General features: G+C 38.6%; 1 protein-coding gene across 25 annotated transcripts in view; it reads right to left on the bottom strand.

Annotated features, from left to right (window-relative positions):
• Positions 1–308: 308 nt before the first annotated feature.
• The window catches only part of FOXP1 (forkhead box P1), a 613,321-nt gene continuing 595,658 nt past the window's right edge, over positions 309–17,971 (bottom strand). For 24 of the 25 annotated variants that reach the window (XM_077128707.1, XM_077128708.1, XM_077128723.1 and 21 more), the window contains 3 exons: positions 17,858–17,927; positions 12,735–12,901; positions 309–6,852 (listed from right to left, as the gene is read on the bottom strand). In XM_077128707.1, the coding sequence (XP_076984822.1) occupies positions 6,708–6,852; positions 12,735–12,901; positions 17,858–17,927 (382 nt within the window). In that variant the 3' untranslated portion in view covers positions 309–6,707. The remainder of the gene's footprint in view (positions 6,853–12,734; positions 12,902–17,857; positions 17,928–17,971) is intronic. The other variant, XM_077128719.1, reaches the window with a different exon arrangement.

Here is a 17,971-nt window from a genome sequence, read left to right as displayed (position 1 = left end):
ACTGTCTTTATTAATTACAGTATAATTTAATGTTTGAGTACCGGCACTTGTGTTGGTCATTTTTACAGCTAGAGCAGTTATCTGCCTTATGACAAACCATTTTAGCATTTTCAATGGAAATTTGCTAATATGATGAGTGATAAAAATGTCACATGCTGGTAAATAATGATTATTGCTTTGGCTGAAATTAATTCTTGAAAGGCCGGTTACCTTCAAATTAACATTATAACTTGAAGCTTGTCTTTTTCCCTCCCTGGATTCTTGGTATAATTCCTCCCCCCCGCCCAAAAAAAAAGACCTATAATAGATCCATTTAAAATTATGTATTTTGGTATTAAGCATTGAATGTCATTTTACAGTCAGAGTGGAAATAAAAAAACATAGGACCTTGTTTCTTTAAAAAATACAATATTGTTTAAAATAAATAAAAGTAGGCTATATCTAAAGTGATAGTCTTCTAATCCAAATATTGTCCCACAGTTAAACCAGTATTTGTATATGTAATTTAATTTCCCTCCTATATGAATTCTGTCTTAAACCTTTCATCAATCAGTCGATTCCTTAAGTGTTTCAGACCCAACTTCACTTTGAGTGAATACTTTTGACTCAACTACAATGAAGAGAAAGGATAAATCATGACTCCTACCCTACATATAAATATGTAATATCATCAGGGAAGATAAAAACCTACTAAGGCAAGCAAGATTAATTATATTTTTTTCTTCTTTGGGAAGGAATTTACTACTAATGAAGCTCATAGTTTTATTGGTGTGAAATTAGTCTAAGAGTTTTTGCTCTTTAGATCAAGGCCCCCATTTAAAAGAGCCAATGCTGTGGGTTTGCTATCTCCTTTGTCTGAGGGACAACTGAAATAAACACTCAGACTAATGTTTCAGCTTTAGAAAAATCTTCAGTCACGCATTGCCATACTTGTTTTGAGTCCTTCAGTTTATTAAAAGAAATGTGTGCATATGTAATTTTACCAACTGTATGTGCTCTAAGCAGTATTTATGTTTAAACCTGACATTTAAAGGAATTTCAATTAACCCTAATATTATATGCTTAGTAGCTTGATGGGAATGAAAGAGTTCAAATGTTTTACTTAATTATCAGACCAGAGGGTTTCTAGAGTGTGGCATAGCTATTAATGAACAGGATGCTAGTTCACAACTTAGTAAAACCTGCATTTAGATAACAAAACTTTCCCAATATGGACTTTCAAAAACAATGCTGAACAAGGATGTTTACAAAGTTTCAGCGGGTGTTTTGCCAAATAAAGTCTGCCAGGTTAGCTTTAAAGTCATCTCTTGGTTTGAGTTCTATGCTCTGATACCTAAGAGCTTTCTGTTACCATGGTTCAGCCACTTAAAAGTGCTGCTTTCAATATATTGTTAATTTAATTTTTACTGAAAGATGGTGCCTCCATTCATTAATCCCTAGAACAAATGCAATAGAATAGTATTAAAGAGAGAGTGAATTCTTCTACAGGCATGCAATTAAAAAATCTCAAAATTAAAGCTTTTTTTTAAACAGAGTATTTTGTTACACGGTTCTACTTTTTTCTTCACTGAATGTAGTTAGCTAGCATAATTTTGATAGAATATTTTTATAAAATCATTTGTTCTAATCTAAGCATTTATCATTATATGCAAAAAGATTTCTTGATGAGAATATTATAGATGGTACGTGTTTTTGACATTAGCATTTTATTTGGATGACTAATCTTGCAGATGTGAAATTTGAATGAATTATTCATGAAATTGCTTTCCTCTGAAATTTTAGTTTGCTCTTAATGCTAGTTATTAAACATTTTGTTTTTCTTTATAAAATTTGATGAAGAAAAATAAGGGTGTGCTGCCTTGAGAGAAAAGGCACCTTTTTTTTTTCCTCCCCTCGTTCTCCAAGTGGACACTTTCACTTTGAAATTCTGAGCATAAGAGCTTCAGCCCTCTGTGATGATGAAAGCTTTTAGTTAAGATTGATTTTAATTCTGCACTAGAAGCAGCTGGTGATAACTTAATGCATAGGCCTAACAACATACAATAGCAGCAGGTCAAAAGGGGAAAGAAACTTAGGCTGTGGCAACTTACACTACCAGTGTGAACAACCAGAATTTTTATTGCATTTGAGAATGCTATAATGTCAGTAATTAGTACTGACTACACAACATTTTTTTTTTATTGTCTGTATCCACAGACATGGAATGATGGAATTACAGCTGATGTCAAGGAATGAGTTTCTTTTATGCCTTATCAAAACAAAACAAAACAAAAAGAAATCCTTGTTACTGGCAGCACAAATACACGGAGCACCAGGCTCGCAGTCCAGACTGTACCATTTTCATCAAGGCTTACGGGTGGGCGGGCAGCTACACTGGGCCCACAAAATGCCTTTGGAATTGTAAATCTGATTCTCAGGATTAAAAAACAAAACAAAAAAAGAAACAGCAACACTGACATTCAAAGCATCCAAAATACCAGGATGGTATGCCATTAACCGAAAGGTACCCCAAAACGTTTCAAAATCCTTGTCAGCACGTCCTTCTTTGTGCCTCTTGGAAACGTAGCTCAGCTGGAATGTGGAAAGTAGAGGAAATATTTTTTAGGCTTTTTTTTGTGTGTGTGTGTGTTTCTTTTCTGATCAAATAGCTAACGATTTACATGATGTTTGAGGTTAAGAATCCAAGATTTTCTTTACTGGGTGTGACAGAATGCAGGGAGCTGTCCGAAGGTTGGCAGGATTGTTGGTCACTCTTCATGCAATAAGCCTTGACATTTCATTTCACTGCTGGTCAAATGCAGCAGCCTAGCTCGTCGCACCCGTATGGACCTGGGATAAGCAGGCTGGGTCCTTGTTCCCGACAGCGCATTTGCCTGACACACGGGACCACCTCCCTAATGTACACTTCACTTTCAGGAAAAAAAAAAAAAGTAACAAATTGTCTTTACATCTTGGCACCTTGTAGTTTTCTTTTCTTTTTTTTTTTTTTTAATACAAAAGTTCGATAGCTGTGACACTCTCCATTATTAATCACTACTTCACTGATAAACTTTGAAAGTGTGACCCTGGAATTTCATCATGCAAAATATTTACTGCAGCAGGAGAAAACATTTTTAAACAACATTTTTCTCTTTTCAAACGTATGAACGTGTTTAAGATAGCCAGGAAGGCAGTGGTAGGAGAAACACAACAGGGTAGGAATGTATCAAAAAACAGCTTAACACACACGCGCACACACACACACAAAAAACCTGTACAAAATATTCTGATCAATGAGAACAGAAAAAAAAATCTGTCAACTATGTTACAATTTAAAAGGAAAAAAAAGGGAGTTTCTCCCTCCCACATGTCAGGAAATGTCATCCAATATTCTTAAAGCAAGGATAACTAAATAAAATACATGTGCAGCATATTCTGCAATTCCATTACATACAGTAGTTTTTTTTCCAAAGCGATTTTTTTTTTTTAGTATCGTTAATATAAAGCAGTTGCACAAAAAGCAAAGGTGTTTTGACAAACAGGTGTATGCATTTATTCCTTTTTAGGAACAGTATCTAAAAAAAGAACCGCCCTCTGCCCTCCCCCAAAAAAGACAAAGATTCACACAGACACATTGGGATATATGTACAACATAATAAACCCCATCCTAAAGAAGCGATTGGAATACCCCCCAGGGATACAGAATCAGAATTGTAAAAATCATAGTGAAGTTTGCTTGCTGTAAAGCCTGAGAATTTTTTTTTTCAATTGGTTCTTCTGCAAGGCTGTGATACCTGCAAAGATATGTAAAATCTAATTTTTCTTTTTTGCTACAGTCTTTAGACTAAGCATGCAAGACATACGACTAAGTGCAACTGAGTGAAATGTATTTTTTTTTTTAATTTTAATCATTCCCTAAAGGTTTGAACTGAGGTATGCGTACTAACAGTTTCTCATGCTGTTATCTTTACTCATGTCTAGCTACACATGCTGAGAATGAACTAATCTACCAGATTTTTATCCTCTTTTGAATACCAAACTAACCAGCAACCACTCAGTTTAGAAGCACAGGGCCCCCTTCCCATGACCCTGTCTGGCTACTGCCTGCACATCATGAAGCTGCCTGGATAACTTAAAAAAAAGAAAGAAAGAAAAAAAAAAAGTTGAGTGACCACAGACTGTCCTTTATACAGAAAGCAGAGTGACGCTTCAAAAGTTAACTGCCAAGGAAGTTTTTGTACCAAGCTTATGAGTGGACAGGAGTGTTACTTTTTTTTTTTTTTTAATGAAAAAAAAATGCTGACCAAGGTCTAATCAGAAAAAAAAAGGAAGGAAAAAAGGAAAGGGGGGACAGGGAGACGATGGGAAGATATATGCCAAGATAAACCAAAATTAAGGCAGTGATCATAGCACAGTCCTTAAACAAAAGTGGCATACAATTGTTCTAATTTTTTAATTCTAGAAATACTATTATGTGGTCCAGTTCGACTGTGGAAGCTTTTCTGTTCTCTCTGAATTTTAACTGTCTCCTTTACTGGGTACACTGATTTACAGTGGCATACATTCACTTTTTCCTTTGAGATGGGACTCCCGCCCCCCTCTAGCTTCTTTAACACTGTCACTGTGTCCTATTTTTATCTTCAGTAGCCCCATAGTTTCTCTTTATGAGTTTTGGTCTCTGTAGAGGTACAAAAAGAAAAAGAAAAACAAAACAAAACCAATGACAACAACAACAAAAAGTAACAACTTTGGTTCCATTATCTACTTGGTCTTCTAAATTGACTCTATGATGAAGGAGCAGTTCTCTTTCTCGGTTAGCAATAGCCTATATCTCATCGTTTGCCTCTAAATTCTTTCCCCTCCTTTGATCAACAATAAGAGGATATTTGGCTTCATCAGATAAAGCATAAAACAGAGAACATAATTTACCTTTGTGTAAATCTTTGGTAATTTTAGAAAAAAGGTACAAAGAATATAAATTAAGCTCCTAAGGGCTTTCAAACAAAACAAAAGCTACAGTCCTAGATAAATAAATGAGCGACAGGAAAGTGGGTCAGAATGGAGGTGTTTAGGGGTTCTACGGACTGAGGTTGACCAGATCTATCAGCATCACGTTCAGTATGCCGTATTTTTTCCCCAAAAATCCCAGAGGTGAGCTGATCCCCCGTCTACCTGATGTCTTCTACTATTCGCTTTTGATACTGGGTTGGTGTGGTAGTATTGTATGACAAACTGAACTGCAGTACAGAATTTGTACATTTGAAATGAACACTTTCGTGTTTGCTGAATTCAGTCCTTAACTCCCATACAAGTTCAATCTGGAATTGAATTTGCATTCAAACAGATTAATGCCACCAAGCAGGTCGGAATGGCTGTTTAAATTCAGCGCCGCCACTACTTTCAGCAAAGTTGCTCCAGAAGCCAGCTTTTTGGTTATTTTGCAAACAAAGCAACTAACGCTGGTCATAATGGACAAAGCCCGTGGCCAACAGCAACTTGGTTATAGAAAGGGAGCGCCTTCCCCGGCCATACTGTCAGTCTAATTATTAGGGGATTTTTTCCTCCTGTGCTGCCTGTGTTTTCTTGTGCCGGCAAAATGCTGTGGCTTTTTGTAAGAATGATGGTTGCTGCAAAAAAAGAGAAAAAAGTCTAAAACAACCCTCTTCCCACCCTCAATACTGCTTCGTGGAATGAATCTGCATTGTTTCAAACGTGTATCTTTTGTTTTTTTTTTTTTCTGTCATTCATTCTCTTTCTGGCAGGACTTCACGTCTGTGTGAGGACCTTCATGTGTAGAGTGCAGCATTTGGGACCTTTTTGAAAAAGACCAAAACGGAATGTTCTCTGACTTTAGAGAAAACGTGGTGATGTCTGAAGGAAAATGGAATGAGTGACAGAAAACTACAAACGAGAAATGACATTCAGCTTTGTATAATAAAAACACCTATTAACATTCATCACAAGGTACAGAAAACTTTACGCCTCCAAGAGGCCATGGGCCCAAATGGAGGCCTGAGGTCAGAACTTAAAATGGTAGCGTAGGTAGAGAAGAAGCAAAAAAAAAAAAAAAAAAAAAGCAATACATTAAAAAGTTTGGGATAATTATTTTTAACCCCTCCCCCCAGTACACACACAAAGGCCTTCCCCATCCCAACTGGAAGCAAAAAAAAAAAAACAACAACAAAGAAATCAAAAACAAAAAAACACAACAACAACAACAAAATAAAACAAACCCAAAATAACAAAAACCAAAATGGAGTAAAGGCAGTGATAATCAACATGCAGTACTGTGCAAATAGGTCGTCCATTGGAATCCTTAAATTCTGGGCAAAGGCTTGGTCTGCAGCTTAGGTGTTCATGCTCAGTCGGGTGTCCTCCGTGACCCACAAGGGCAGGACTGCAGTTCAAAGTCTGCTGCTAAAAGTGAATCAGTTTAGCAAATTTACAACACTGATGTTGACTGTTAAGAGAGGAAAATCCCAAGTACCAAACAAGTCCATCCAATGCACAGAGTACAAATTCCTTTTTTCAACAAAAAGTAGAAAAATCAAAAATACTCCCAAATGGGATTCTTGATGGCACTAAGAGTTAACACATTTCAGAGTTGTCAAAATGTAGTGAAAATCCTCCAGACTGTACAACAAATGGAGAACGGTTTCACTGCTAACTTTTGACGTGTTTTGTTTTGTTCCCGATCTTTACTCTCGGGGGCTGGCCGGCCCACACCTTCATTCCATGTCCTCATTTACTGGCTCATCTTCATAATCTCTGTCGTGGTCAAAATCTGGACTGTGGTTAGCCGTTGTCACTAAGGAGAGAGGCCCCTCGGCTTCCTCTGGATCAAGTGGCTCTTCTTTGACGTGTACAGGATGCCTAGAAGAACAAGGAAAGGGCCCAGTGATGGAATGACTTGACACAAAGCAACTGTGAGGCATTTTTGGGGGCAACAGGGAAGCCAACACTCTAGGAGTGCACTGTCCAGTACAGTAGCCACAAGCCACACGAAGCTGTTTGTTTATTAAGTGAGAACTGAGTGAAATTTAATAGAATTCAAATTCCTCCATTGTACGAGCCACATTCAAATGCTCAAGGGTCCCCCTGTGGTTAGCGGCTATGATTATGGGCAGCGCAGAGAGAGAACATTTGTATCATCACAGGAAGGTTCTTACTGGGCTATGTTGCTTCGGAAGGACTAACTGCCCAGAGAAAGAACGTCCTGGACATAAGAAGGCTTTTCTACCGTGGAGGAGCTGGTGCCTCCCATGGTAATGGTGCATGCACACGGGCCACCTAGGGACCTCGTTAAACACACAGTGTGATTCAGCAGGTCGGGGGCAGGGCCTGAGACTCTGCATCTCTGACAAACTCCCAAGAGATGCTGCTGGTCCAAAGTCCACACTTTTGAGGACCAGACACCACAGACCCCATCGTGGTGGCATCCTGGGTAGATAAATACAAATCTTCAAATAATTATGTGAAGTAAGAATCCGTAATACAACGGTGGGTTGTGGGGACCACTGAGCGCAGGAGGCTGAGCTAATCATGGCTTGCTGTGCGTTCTGCTTTGCTAGTTAACATGCAGAACCTGTGAAAGAACTCTCCAGAGGACGACCCCAAGCGAGGTTCTATCATTAATCAACTTCAAGCAAACACAGCAAAGAGACACCATGATACATGCTTGAAACTCCAAATTAATGCATATTTTTACAAACTGTCAATAAGGCAAGAAAAGCCCTGCCAGGAAACACAAACGGAGAGGAAAAGGCTCGCTCAACACAACAATATGATAAGAAAGCAGAGCCCCAATCAGAAGAATAATGCTGTCAGCTGTAAACAAGACAAAACACGAGGCCCGGCTGGTAGCGGCCACCAGGACGGGCAGCGGTGATGAGATCTGCCAACTTCCTCATTATGGCAGAGCGCATGGCTCACCCAAAGGGGACCACGGGTGATCACACACAGGGGCGCTGAACAATTGAGAAATGTTGTTCGTAAATCATATTTACAACCGATCCTTTGCGAACACAAATTACTTTTTGTGGCAAGGCTTTTGATATGTAAAAGAACCATTCACATCTAAAACAAAAACAAAGTCCCATCTTAGGGAAAGGCTGTGGAAGCAAGGCTTTTTAAAATGACATTATCAAGTATCAGTAATAAGTGGTGGTACTGGGGGTGGCTGGCTTCCTAAATAATTGATGATGTTTGCAAACCCCAAAGGTCCCGTGAACCACTTAAAAACGAACAGAAGAGTGCTTTGGACTGCCCTGGAAGACATAAACTTTAAAAAAACCAATTGACTCTAAAATTAGCACAGCATAGAGATAGTTTTTGTGTGTGGAGGGGGTAGGTGTCAGGATAAATAGTGTTAAAAAACAATGTCCATATTCTTTTAAACTATTTGTAAAATGGACTATAGCAAAGTGGCACTCTGATACATTTTCATGTGGTTCTCCATCTACATTATTATTTTTTAACATCATAGTTATCTGTCTTTTCTGAAGTATGACCCAGGAGCACCTAAATAATCTGCGGAGGCCATCACAAAATGACAACGCAGGGTCCCCGGTTCAAAAATTAAGGATTTCAAGACGGCAACAACAGAGCATTTAAACAAAGTGCACAGCCTTTGGAAGCACCGGGTGGGGGGGTAGGATGGGGCGTGGGGGGTCCAGGGAGAAGGCCCAGGTCATGTGCCTGTGAAGCCAACTATGCTAAGACCCAATACATTGTTTTTGGGAGAATCAGGTGTTCTGATTAAGAAAAAAAAATCACCAGTAAACCCTAACTCAGTTCTGTTTTCTTGTTTTGTTTTGCCTATCTTCTAGTTGGGGTGATATTTTTACATTTTGTGAACACAGCTAGAATGTCTTTTTTTCTTTTGCTGGTTACAATTTTTCTGGCTATCTCATCTGTTGACATATATGTGTCACTCCCTTAATACTGGGCATTTTGTGGCTGTCTTCTTTTCTTTTTACTATTTATGTGACAGAGATCATTTTTATCCATTAATCTTTCTGCTTTTGTTAATTTGCCTCCTTAGGATACATTTCTAAAAATGGAATTGTAGGAGCAAAGACCAAAACATCTTTATGGTTTTTATGATTTACTGTGGTATTAATTTTCAAAGGAGCTATAACCAATTTAGATGCAACCTCATCAGCACCAACTATTATCTTTTAAAAATCTTTTGTTGCTTAGCAGGTATTAGGTGACCTCAGGTTGCTTTACACTCTATTTCTTGGATTACTGGCAGGGATGAACATTTGTTCTTGTTTCAGTTTCACATTTTCTGTGTTGAGAATTTATTTCATAAATTACCTTCTTTTTCGCCATGATCATCTGGTTCTTTTGATGTTCACTGGATAGGAATCTGTCCTTGTTTTACTTAGTCACATATTGAGGTTCATGGGGAGCTTTCCAAGCCAACATTTTCCTACTTTCATTTTTTTCTCAATTATGGATTTATGAATCTTTTTTTAGGTTTACAAACCTGAATTATTTTTTCTTTGTATGCTGTGTGGCGGGAGTCACATTTTATTATTTTACCATGTGAGTATCCCCTTATTGCAGCACCATTTGCTGAATTGTTGTTTATTTGGTTTTTCATTTGTTTGTCTGATTGTTTGTTTGTTTTTGGGGAAGTGCATGGACCCAGTCACCTGCATTGCAAGTGAGAATTCTACCACTGAACTACGCTTGCACCTCCAACAAACCTTAAGGCTAAGGGGTAAAGGGCAAATGGGTTAGACTGTAGAAACTGAACAGTCTTAATGAAGTTCTTGCTTTATAATTTTAGACCTTGACAAATGTTTTACTAGGCAAAAAACACAAATCACTACGTAAACGCAGTTCACAACATTAGCACATATTTTCTTCCCACCCCCCCTGATGTGCAGTCATAACTCATTAAGATTATTTACTACCCCAAAACACAGGTTACAGGGTGCGCCATGGTGGCTCAGCAGGCAGAGTTCTTTCCTGCCATGATGGAGACCTGCGTTCGATTCCCAGTGCCTGCCTATGCAAAACAAACAAACAAACAAAAACACCCACAGGTTACGACCTTATCACAGCATGTTGGCTGGACCACAGGACCCAGTGTGGGGATGGGCAACAAATGCAACCTGACAACAGAACCAGGTTACATGCTTAAGTCTTTTTAAGACTCCAGAGAAATGAAATTCAATTTTAGGACACTTCTTGATTAGGAGAAACACCCTAGGGTGTGGGGCAAAAACAAAATAGTGCTTCGGAGAATGCAAGAGAAGGGATTTCCCTGCAAGATACATTGCAGATAAAACACAAACTATTTAACATCCCGTGCTTCACACAGAACCAACATCTAAAACTGGAGCTGCAAACTGCACCTTCCTCCTCGTACAGACCTCCCTGCTCTCCACGCCTGCTTCCAAGGGCTCCGATGAAAAACTGTGCCAATCCATACATATTCCTCTCCTTACATCTGAGTACTCCTTTGTGTAACCATTCTGGGAACACAAAAGTTTTTAAATAAAGCTGACTGGTGTTTAAAGGTATTGTGTTGGGTTGGGGGGGTAGGGTTTGGGGTGGGGGGGTGGGGCGGCGGGTAGAGCACACAAAGCATGGAGTATTTTGCTTTGTAGCTCCTATCAGGATAAAAGTATAATGCCCCAAAGCCGTAATTATGTGACTACTTTGTAGTGTTTCAAAAGAAAAATGAAATGTAATGGTATTTGAGTGTCACCAAAAGGGTAAAAATGAAGAGTTCTCTTTCAACACCACATATTAGCCAGGCTGTCATACTAACAAGGTCCTTTAAACCTTGCCATAAAGTTTAAGGCTTGATTTATTCCAATAGACTAGAACAGTTAAAAAACAATTTGCATCATAGCAGGGTAATGCATATTGGACAAGAATGAAAACTATGTCATTACAGAATTCACTTAATGGAAACATGGGGTCAGTAAGAGTAACTGTTTATGACACTGATAGCAGGCACAGGGAATCTGCTGTTGACATATAATTACATTTAGCAAACTGTAAATCTATGAGATTTGACCAACATACCATATGCATTTTGATGTCTTTATAGGGTTTCTTTTTTTTTTTTTTAAGTGTAATTGAAACTTCTGTTTCATTAAAAAGTATGATAACTGCTGTAAAACATAGCTTTTGGTAATACTGGCATTAAAGTTTTTATACAATTGACTTTATTTTGTACAGCAAAATTAGCATTACTCTCAACTATTGCCTGTAAAGAATTTACACAAATATCATTCTTTTTTCTGTTTCTTTGTATGAAGGAACAGGGATACGCATCAATTAAATATTGGAGTTCTTATAGAATATGAGAAATAACTTGGGACATTTTCACTCTAACAAGCATTTCTTTAAGAAAAGCTTATATACCAACTAACATTTGCTCTGAACTTCCTCACTATCTGAGTAAACACTCCTATCACGACAATTATTTAAAGATGAATGCAAGTGTGATCAAGTCAGCAACACCAGGTAGCCTGAAATAGAATGGATGAGATACGGCAGCATCAATGTGAAAGATAAACTCATTCTTAAACTGTGGTGAGGTACATGCTAAGAGACTGTACATATAAATGTAAAATGATTACTTCCCTCTTTAAAGAGCCTTTTCAAAACACTTTGGGCCTGAATTTCAAATGCTGGAGAAACAAATTTCTGATTCTCTGAACTCTCCAATTATGCTAGCAGGTAGGAATTTTTGTCCTTGTTATTAGATGCCAATTATATTCCTCATAGGTCATATTTTTCCATTCTTATCACTTAAATTATCTTAACATAAGGTACTGGTCAGTATTCAGAAAGGATGTGTAGACAATCAGCCTCTTACAGGAGTGACAGCATTATAAACTGTCACACTGTTGAATTAGTCTGTTTCTTTAAAGTGGGCAACAGTTTTGTGGAAACTTGCTAAAAACAAGAGACTATCATGCCATTGCACCCTCCTCAAATTCAGCATTTGGAATAATGTGTGTTTTTTTTTCTCCTCTGTTTTAAATTTCTTCCTGTGAGGGAGGGGGTTATTTACAGCTTCACCACTTTCCTCCCATCCCCCACCCTTTCAGGGACATGGCGGCCTCCGCTTCCCAGGGTCTGCCCAGCCCTGGCGCCATTCACATTCAACATGGACAGCCCGCGCCCATCACTTCATTCAGTTATATGTGCACTCATTATCCTGCCGTCTGCTGCTATAATGCTCCTATTAATTTTCCTTTTGATATTTTAAGAGCAATCTATAAATCATGCTGCCTTTCATTTATGCCATCATTAATGCTTGGTAATAATGCTGCGGTGTCATGTTCAGAGTTAAGCACATTACATACCCAAGAAAACAAGTGTCTATTTCTCCCTGCTAGGTCCGGTATGTCTGAGACTTAAATGATGGCAAACTTTTTCATAGAGATGTATACTAATTTTGGGAGGAAAAGTAATGTGGCTGAAATAATGGCTTGAGATACAAAAAGATGAAAAGCAAGCGCATGACCCCTTTCATTGCTGTGTGCGCTTGTAGGGGGTTGGATGAAGCTGATTGCTTTTATGGGAAAGTTAGCAAATGGTACTTGCACGCATAAACTGAGCTAGACTTTCCAGAAGCAGAACTTTTACCTGAGCTCTAGGAAAGCAGAAAAATTACAGAAGAGGTACAAAACACTGCAGTCTCGAGAAGGAATTGCGTAAACATAAAACTGGGGGACTGGTGTATGAAGGCAAAAGTCTTCTGGACAGACAGTACTCACACAGCTTGCATAGGAGATCTGCCTGGACTGCTGTCACTCTCATTGCTGTTGGTATGCTCCATTGCTCCATTCAGTTCTTCCCGAATGGCGCTGGCTAAGTTGCCCAGAGTGGGATTTCCCATGGAAGCGGTAGTGTATAGAGGTATACTATTCTCAGCCATTGAAGCCTGCAACAAACCAAGAGAAAATTTATGAAGACACAGGGTACACACAGACAGGGAATCTATAAATTATGGACCTATGCAATAATCTTCAGCTTGAGTTCATTGTAGTGTGGTTGGTGAATGAAAGTTTCTCATAGTTACACAAGGATTCTGCTTTAAATGAAAGTCATGTGGCATCTATTCCAAGCCTGGTTTTGAAGAATTAGTTGGAGGGACACAAAACATCTTGGAGAGGAACGACTCCTTTGACCCTGCTTGGTAGAATCATTTGGTTTCAAGGAGGTTCTGTAATATGAGGTTTAGGTATGATGCCTCTTCTCCAAGAGGAACTGAATATTTCCAAATCACAGTGAAATATAATGGAATTTTCATTTCTTTATCCATTTTGATGACTCCAGTATTGGATATTAGAGATATGATCAGATTATTCTGGCTGCATAGCTCAAATTTATGAGAACTTCCATAAACATTTACCTCTGCGATCCTATAGAAAAGGAAGAGATTATAGAACAGGAATCAATTTTTATCTTTCTCTCTTCCTCATTTCCGTTTTAATGATTTTTCAATCTGTTTAGTGCAGTTTGAGAGGGTAACCCTGCATGATCTTTCAGACTCAGGCCAATCACATGGAATTTTAGGATGGGAGAAAAATCCCTGGCAAAAGTGAGATCTAAATCTTATTTTTTTTTTAAGTATGTCCATATTAAAGGTGACAATGTCACTCCAAATGATTGTCAGCAAAAATAATAATAATAATAACCTGTGAAAAATGGGAAGCAAAAAAAAGAAAAAACTCCATGGTGGGATACTGTCTACTTTCTATCCTTATTTATCTGAATAAAACGGTCACCCAACTCTGAAATGCAGGCAATAGTCAAATACATCACTGGATTAAAGTATCCATATTTATTTCATTTGGATAGTAATTATGACCCAGTGACTTTTTATTTTATTAAAAAGGGCAGACTTTAAAAAACAGCAGCTGCAATTAGACCAAAATTTATCAAAATTGTCCTCCTGCAGACTACACTATGCCTGATTTTCCATCCTAATGAGAAAAAGTACCATCACAAGACAATCTGGCATGTTGACTTCAGTTGGCCAGTCATTTCAGAGTCCAAAATATTCTAGAAATCCTGGCTCTGAAGAGAAAACACGAGCCAAAACCCAAGAAAGAAAGGTTGTAAAGCTGGGCTGCAAGGACTCTGCCTATTACAACAATCACAGCTTCACTCGTGGTACAAACCCTAAAGCCAGATGCCTTCTAAACACAAGTCTCATGTGGGAACATCTACATACACTCATGCAGCACAACATTAGACGATGGACTCTTTCCCAGCCAGGCCCTCTGCAAGCCCACTGTTTCTCCTTCCCTCTACTTCTGAATTTATATAACTGCCTTCTTTCAAAAAGTTTTTTAAAAGCAGCTTTTTAATTTTCCAAATGTAGTGAGCTCTTTATGATGTACAGTAAATTTGAGCGTTCCCCACGTTACTATAGTATGTCAAATAACTGTGCATCACCTACTTTTTTCCATGTACGTCTCTTGTAATTGCAGTAAAGCTTTCTTTTTTTCCTTTTGGCAGAGCAAGGAACAAAAGCAATTGCCAGAATTATTTGTTTGCAAATTGCAGCTAGAAAGCATTTTATTAACTGCCTTTATTTGAGACAACCCAGTGGTTACGTGACTCCCAGTCTCAGAAGTTCTGCTGGAACCATCGTCCAAGCCTATTTCTACTGAAAATATCTACAAGGTCAGCTGTCACAAGATAATTTTACTATTACATGGCAGAACGTGGGCAAAAACGGGACCATCTCTCTAGCTTGGTGTTTTAGCAGCTTCTCAAGTCAAAAACTGAGAAGACAAAAAAGGAAATGCTTTTAAGAACATATTCCTTTAATGAAGCCAATTTCTCTAAGAACTGATGTCCAACTGAAAAAGAGAATGAATTTTCCATGACAGTAGGTTGTCACAGGTAACCTACCAACAGGTGAAAAAACCTAACTGTCCAGTTTAACTAGGACTGTGCGGCGGGGGGGGGGGTGGTTTGCCAGGATGCAGGACACTCAGTGCTAAAATCAGCAAAGACCCAGGCAAGCTGGGATGAGCTTGTCACCTTATAGACAGGGCAACTTTCTAGGGATAATAACTCTAAAGTTTTCTAGGTCAAGGCCATTTCTTATTCAGGCTGGATTTTTAAACATGGCCTGAAGCCCAACAATCCCAGTGGTAAAAGGCATCCAAAAGGCAAGCACTTACATTGATTCCTTGGTTCTCAGACAGGAAAGATGTACGTGAAGGAAAACCAGCCGTGTCCCCACTGTCACTTAGACAACGCTTGAATGGGATGCCAAGAGAACCTGGTGGCTGACACCTAATACAGCCTCATGAAAACGTCTCACTGAAGGAGTGAGCAAAGCAATCAGTGCAAGGCTTGAGAAATTTTCACTGATGGCTTATGCCTAACAAAGTGGTTCTTTTCTTTTATAGCTCATGTCTATTTAGAAGCAGGTGTGTAACAATTTTTACAATGGACTTCGCTATATATGGTCTTGTGCACAGCATGTGGTTTCCTACCAAGCTGGCACCTCTGCCAAAAAACACAAAAACAAAAACAAAACAACGAAACAAACGTGATCCTGCAATGGTACAAAAGTCCCTAAGTATCATCACTCCCGAACGTTAACCACTTTGAGATCCTGGTGGGGTGGGGGTGGGGGAAAGTCTCTAAATATGGAGCTTTATGGTTACCCTTAGTTACTCCACTTTTTCAGAGCATAATGCAATCTGTCCCAAAGTCCCATGTTTTATTTCTGTAGTGGATTCTGTCCTATTTTATACATTGTATATGATGGATTATGTGGCTCTAGTATTTTTTAAAAGACATGTGCCACTATTATTTTTACTTGCCTTGAAAAATGGAAATGGGTCTAAGAGTAAGAAAGCCCCACTGGAAGAATCCTTTCTTAATTTGCCCCACAGAAAGTTTTCCTATGACCTGGTCTGCTAATCAAAAATCTATACTGAGGGAGGAGAAGGAAAATATAAATTCCTGATTTGAGGAATAGATATTAACTTATTCACCAGTATGAACACACAGTATTCTTGGAAAAGTGCAGGTAAGTTTTGGGCTAAGACAGGATAAGAGAGGATGCAGAGGATGCTAAACACAGAATGTTTTAGAGATGAAACACGACCAGCTCAGTAATGATAAAGCATATTAACTGAAATTAGTCACATAGTTAAGAGAATTGAGAGGATGGAGGATCACTGCCCTTTTTTTATTTTTTTCTTTCAGCCTCATGAATAGAAAATGTGCTTGTAATCTTAATACTATTCCAGATAGAGCAGCCTTTAAATTCATACTTCACAGGACTCCAGGGAAAATAAGTAACTAATGAATGGTATTTACAGTGGTCGCATCTAAGCGCTCTTTCATTTGCTTTTCTAAAGTTACTATGTCAACTACAAGTAATTAAAAGAAATGCAGAAAATAGTTTCTCCTATTAAATTTGGTTCTGGCTAAAACTAAATAAATAAATATAATTACTGAAATGGTAAGTTCAGTGAATTTGCCTCTGAACTGTAACTTTTGTATAAGAAATATCATCCATTTTGGGAGTGTTAAGCCACTGCTGAGTGATTTAAGGAAACAATTCTGTAGGGCACAGAATAGATGCTCAATGAATATCTGTTTAATGAACAGACAGAACCCAGGTGCCCACCATACACTCCTTCACAATACCCTGTTCCCATTAAACTGTTTGGCAAGCACTTTTTTCATTATTGTCCCCTAAGCTGCCCTTTTAGATTTTTCTTTCTGACCAACCGCCCCCTCCTCAATGAGATTTTAGCATGGGAGATACACTGTGCATCTGTCTATGTACTGTGGCCCTTTGGAGGGCCACAAACCATCATGGTATCTAAGAAACAATTTGGGGGTGACATCACCCCATTGAAGATAAACACCATAAAAGTCTGCGATGAGCTGAAATACAATACCAGATTTATCTTTAGAATACATCATTCAAAAGTTAACAAAAGTCTCTTTTGGCCTGTCTTCTAGAATAGTTGGGGCATGGTCAAAACAAACAGGACCATTGGCCAAAGGATTCTGCTCACCTACAAACTCTCGAGGTGGACTGAGTACTAACCACCAGCGCACTCCACTGAAGTGATCCTGCAGTATTCTCACAGACCCGGGAGTTGATTGTGCAATGCTATAATTGGGGAATAATACCAGGGGCTCACTGGACGCCAGGTCTGCTCTGGCAACTCCTATTTGGGTGGCAATTTCACTCCCGCTCGATACTAGTGTCTTCCTCCCCCAGCAGTGTTGGTTATGTAACAAGTGCTTGGTTTCTCAGTAGGAAACAAACATTCTGTGTGCTTATTATGTAATCTTGAGCAATCTGCTCAAAACCTAAAGAATTTTTCATAAACACCTCTACCACTGAAACAAAAACATTTTGCTTTTACAAGGAAAACCAAACCTGGATCCCCTGGACAAAAGAAAAGATGCTGAAATAGACTTTTTAAAGAAGAAAAAGAAATAAAAAGCTCTGCTTTTTCTTTAAACCTGTGAACAATAGAAGGTCATGTGACACAGTGGCCTATCATCCAGCACATTAATAGCTGTGCTAGAGTAATTACACTTGTGGTATTTTTGCCTCAAGTGAAATTCTGAAATAAGAGGATGGAAATTATGATACTGCTGATAAATATTAATAAGTGAACTTTTAATTTTTTTGCCACAATATTCAAAATGCTAAGCATTCTGCTAATGCTGAAGCAGCCCGATGTGTTTGCCTCCAGGGAGCACGATGCTTTGTGCACTTAAGAAAAAAGTTTAACGGAATTAAAATTTAATATCTAATTAGAGCGAGGCTAATATATTTTGAAATGAGTGGGGGAGACATGTGCCTCTGTTGCATATCCGGGACAGCCATTAATCTTACCTGTAAAGCTGCATTGAGAGGTGTGCAGTAGGCGTGGCTGCTCTGCATGTTTTTAATAAGGGAAGGGTTACTGCATAAGAAAAAGATAAAAACTCAAAGTTAAATGCAATCGAT

This window comes from Tamandua tetradactyla, chromosome 15, assembly GCF_023851605.1.
Source record: "Tamandua tetradactyla isolate mTamTet1 chromosome 15, mTamTet1.pri, whole genome shotgun sequence".
Taxonomy (NCBI): Eukaryota; Metazoa; Chordata; class Mammalia; order Pilosa; family Myrmecophagidae; genus Tamandua; species Tamandua tetradactyla.
The sequence above is the reverse complement of the archived record's forward strand: the minus strand, read 5'-3'. Positions and strand labels throughout refer to the sequence as shown.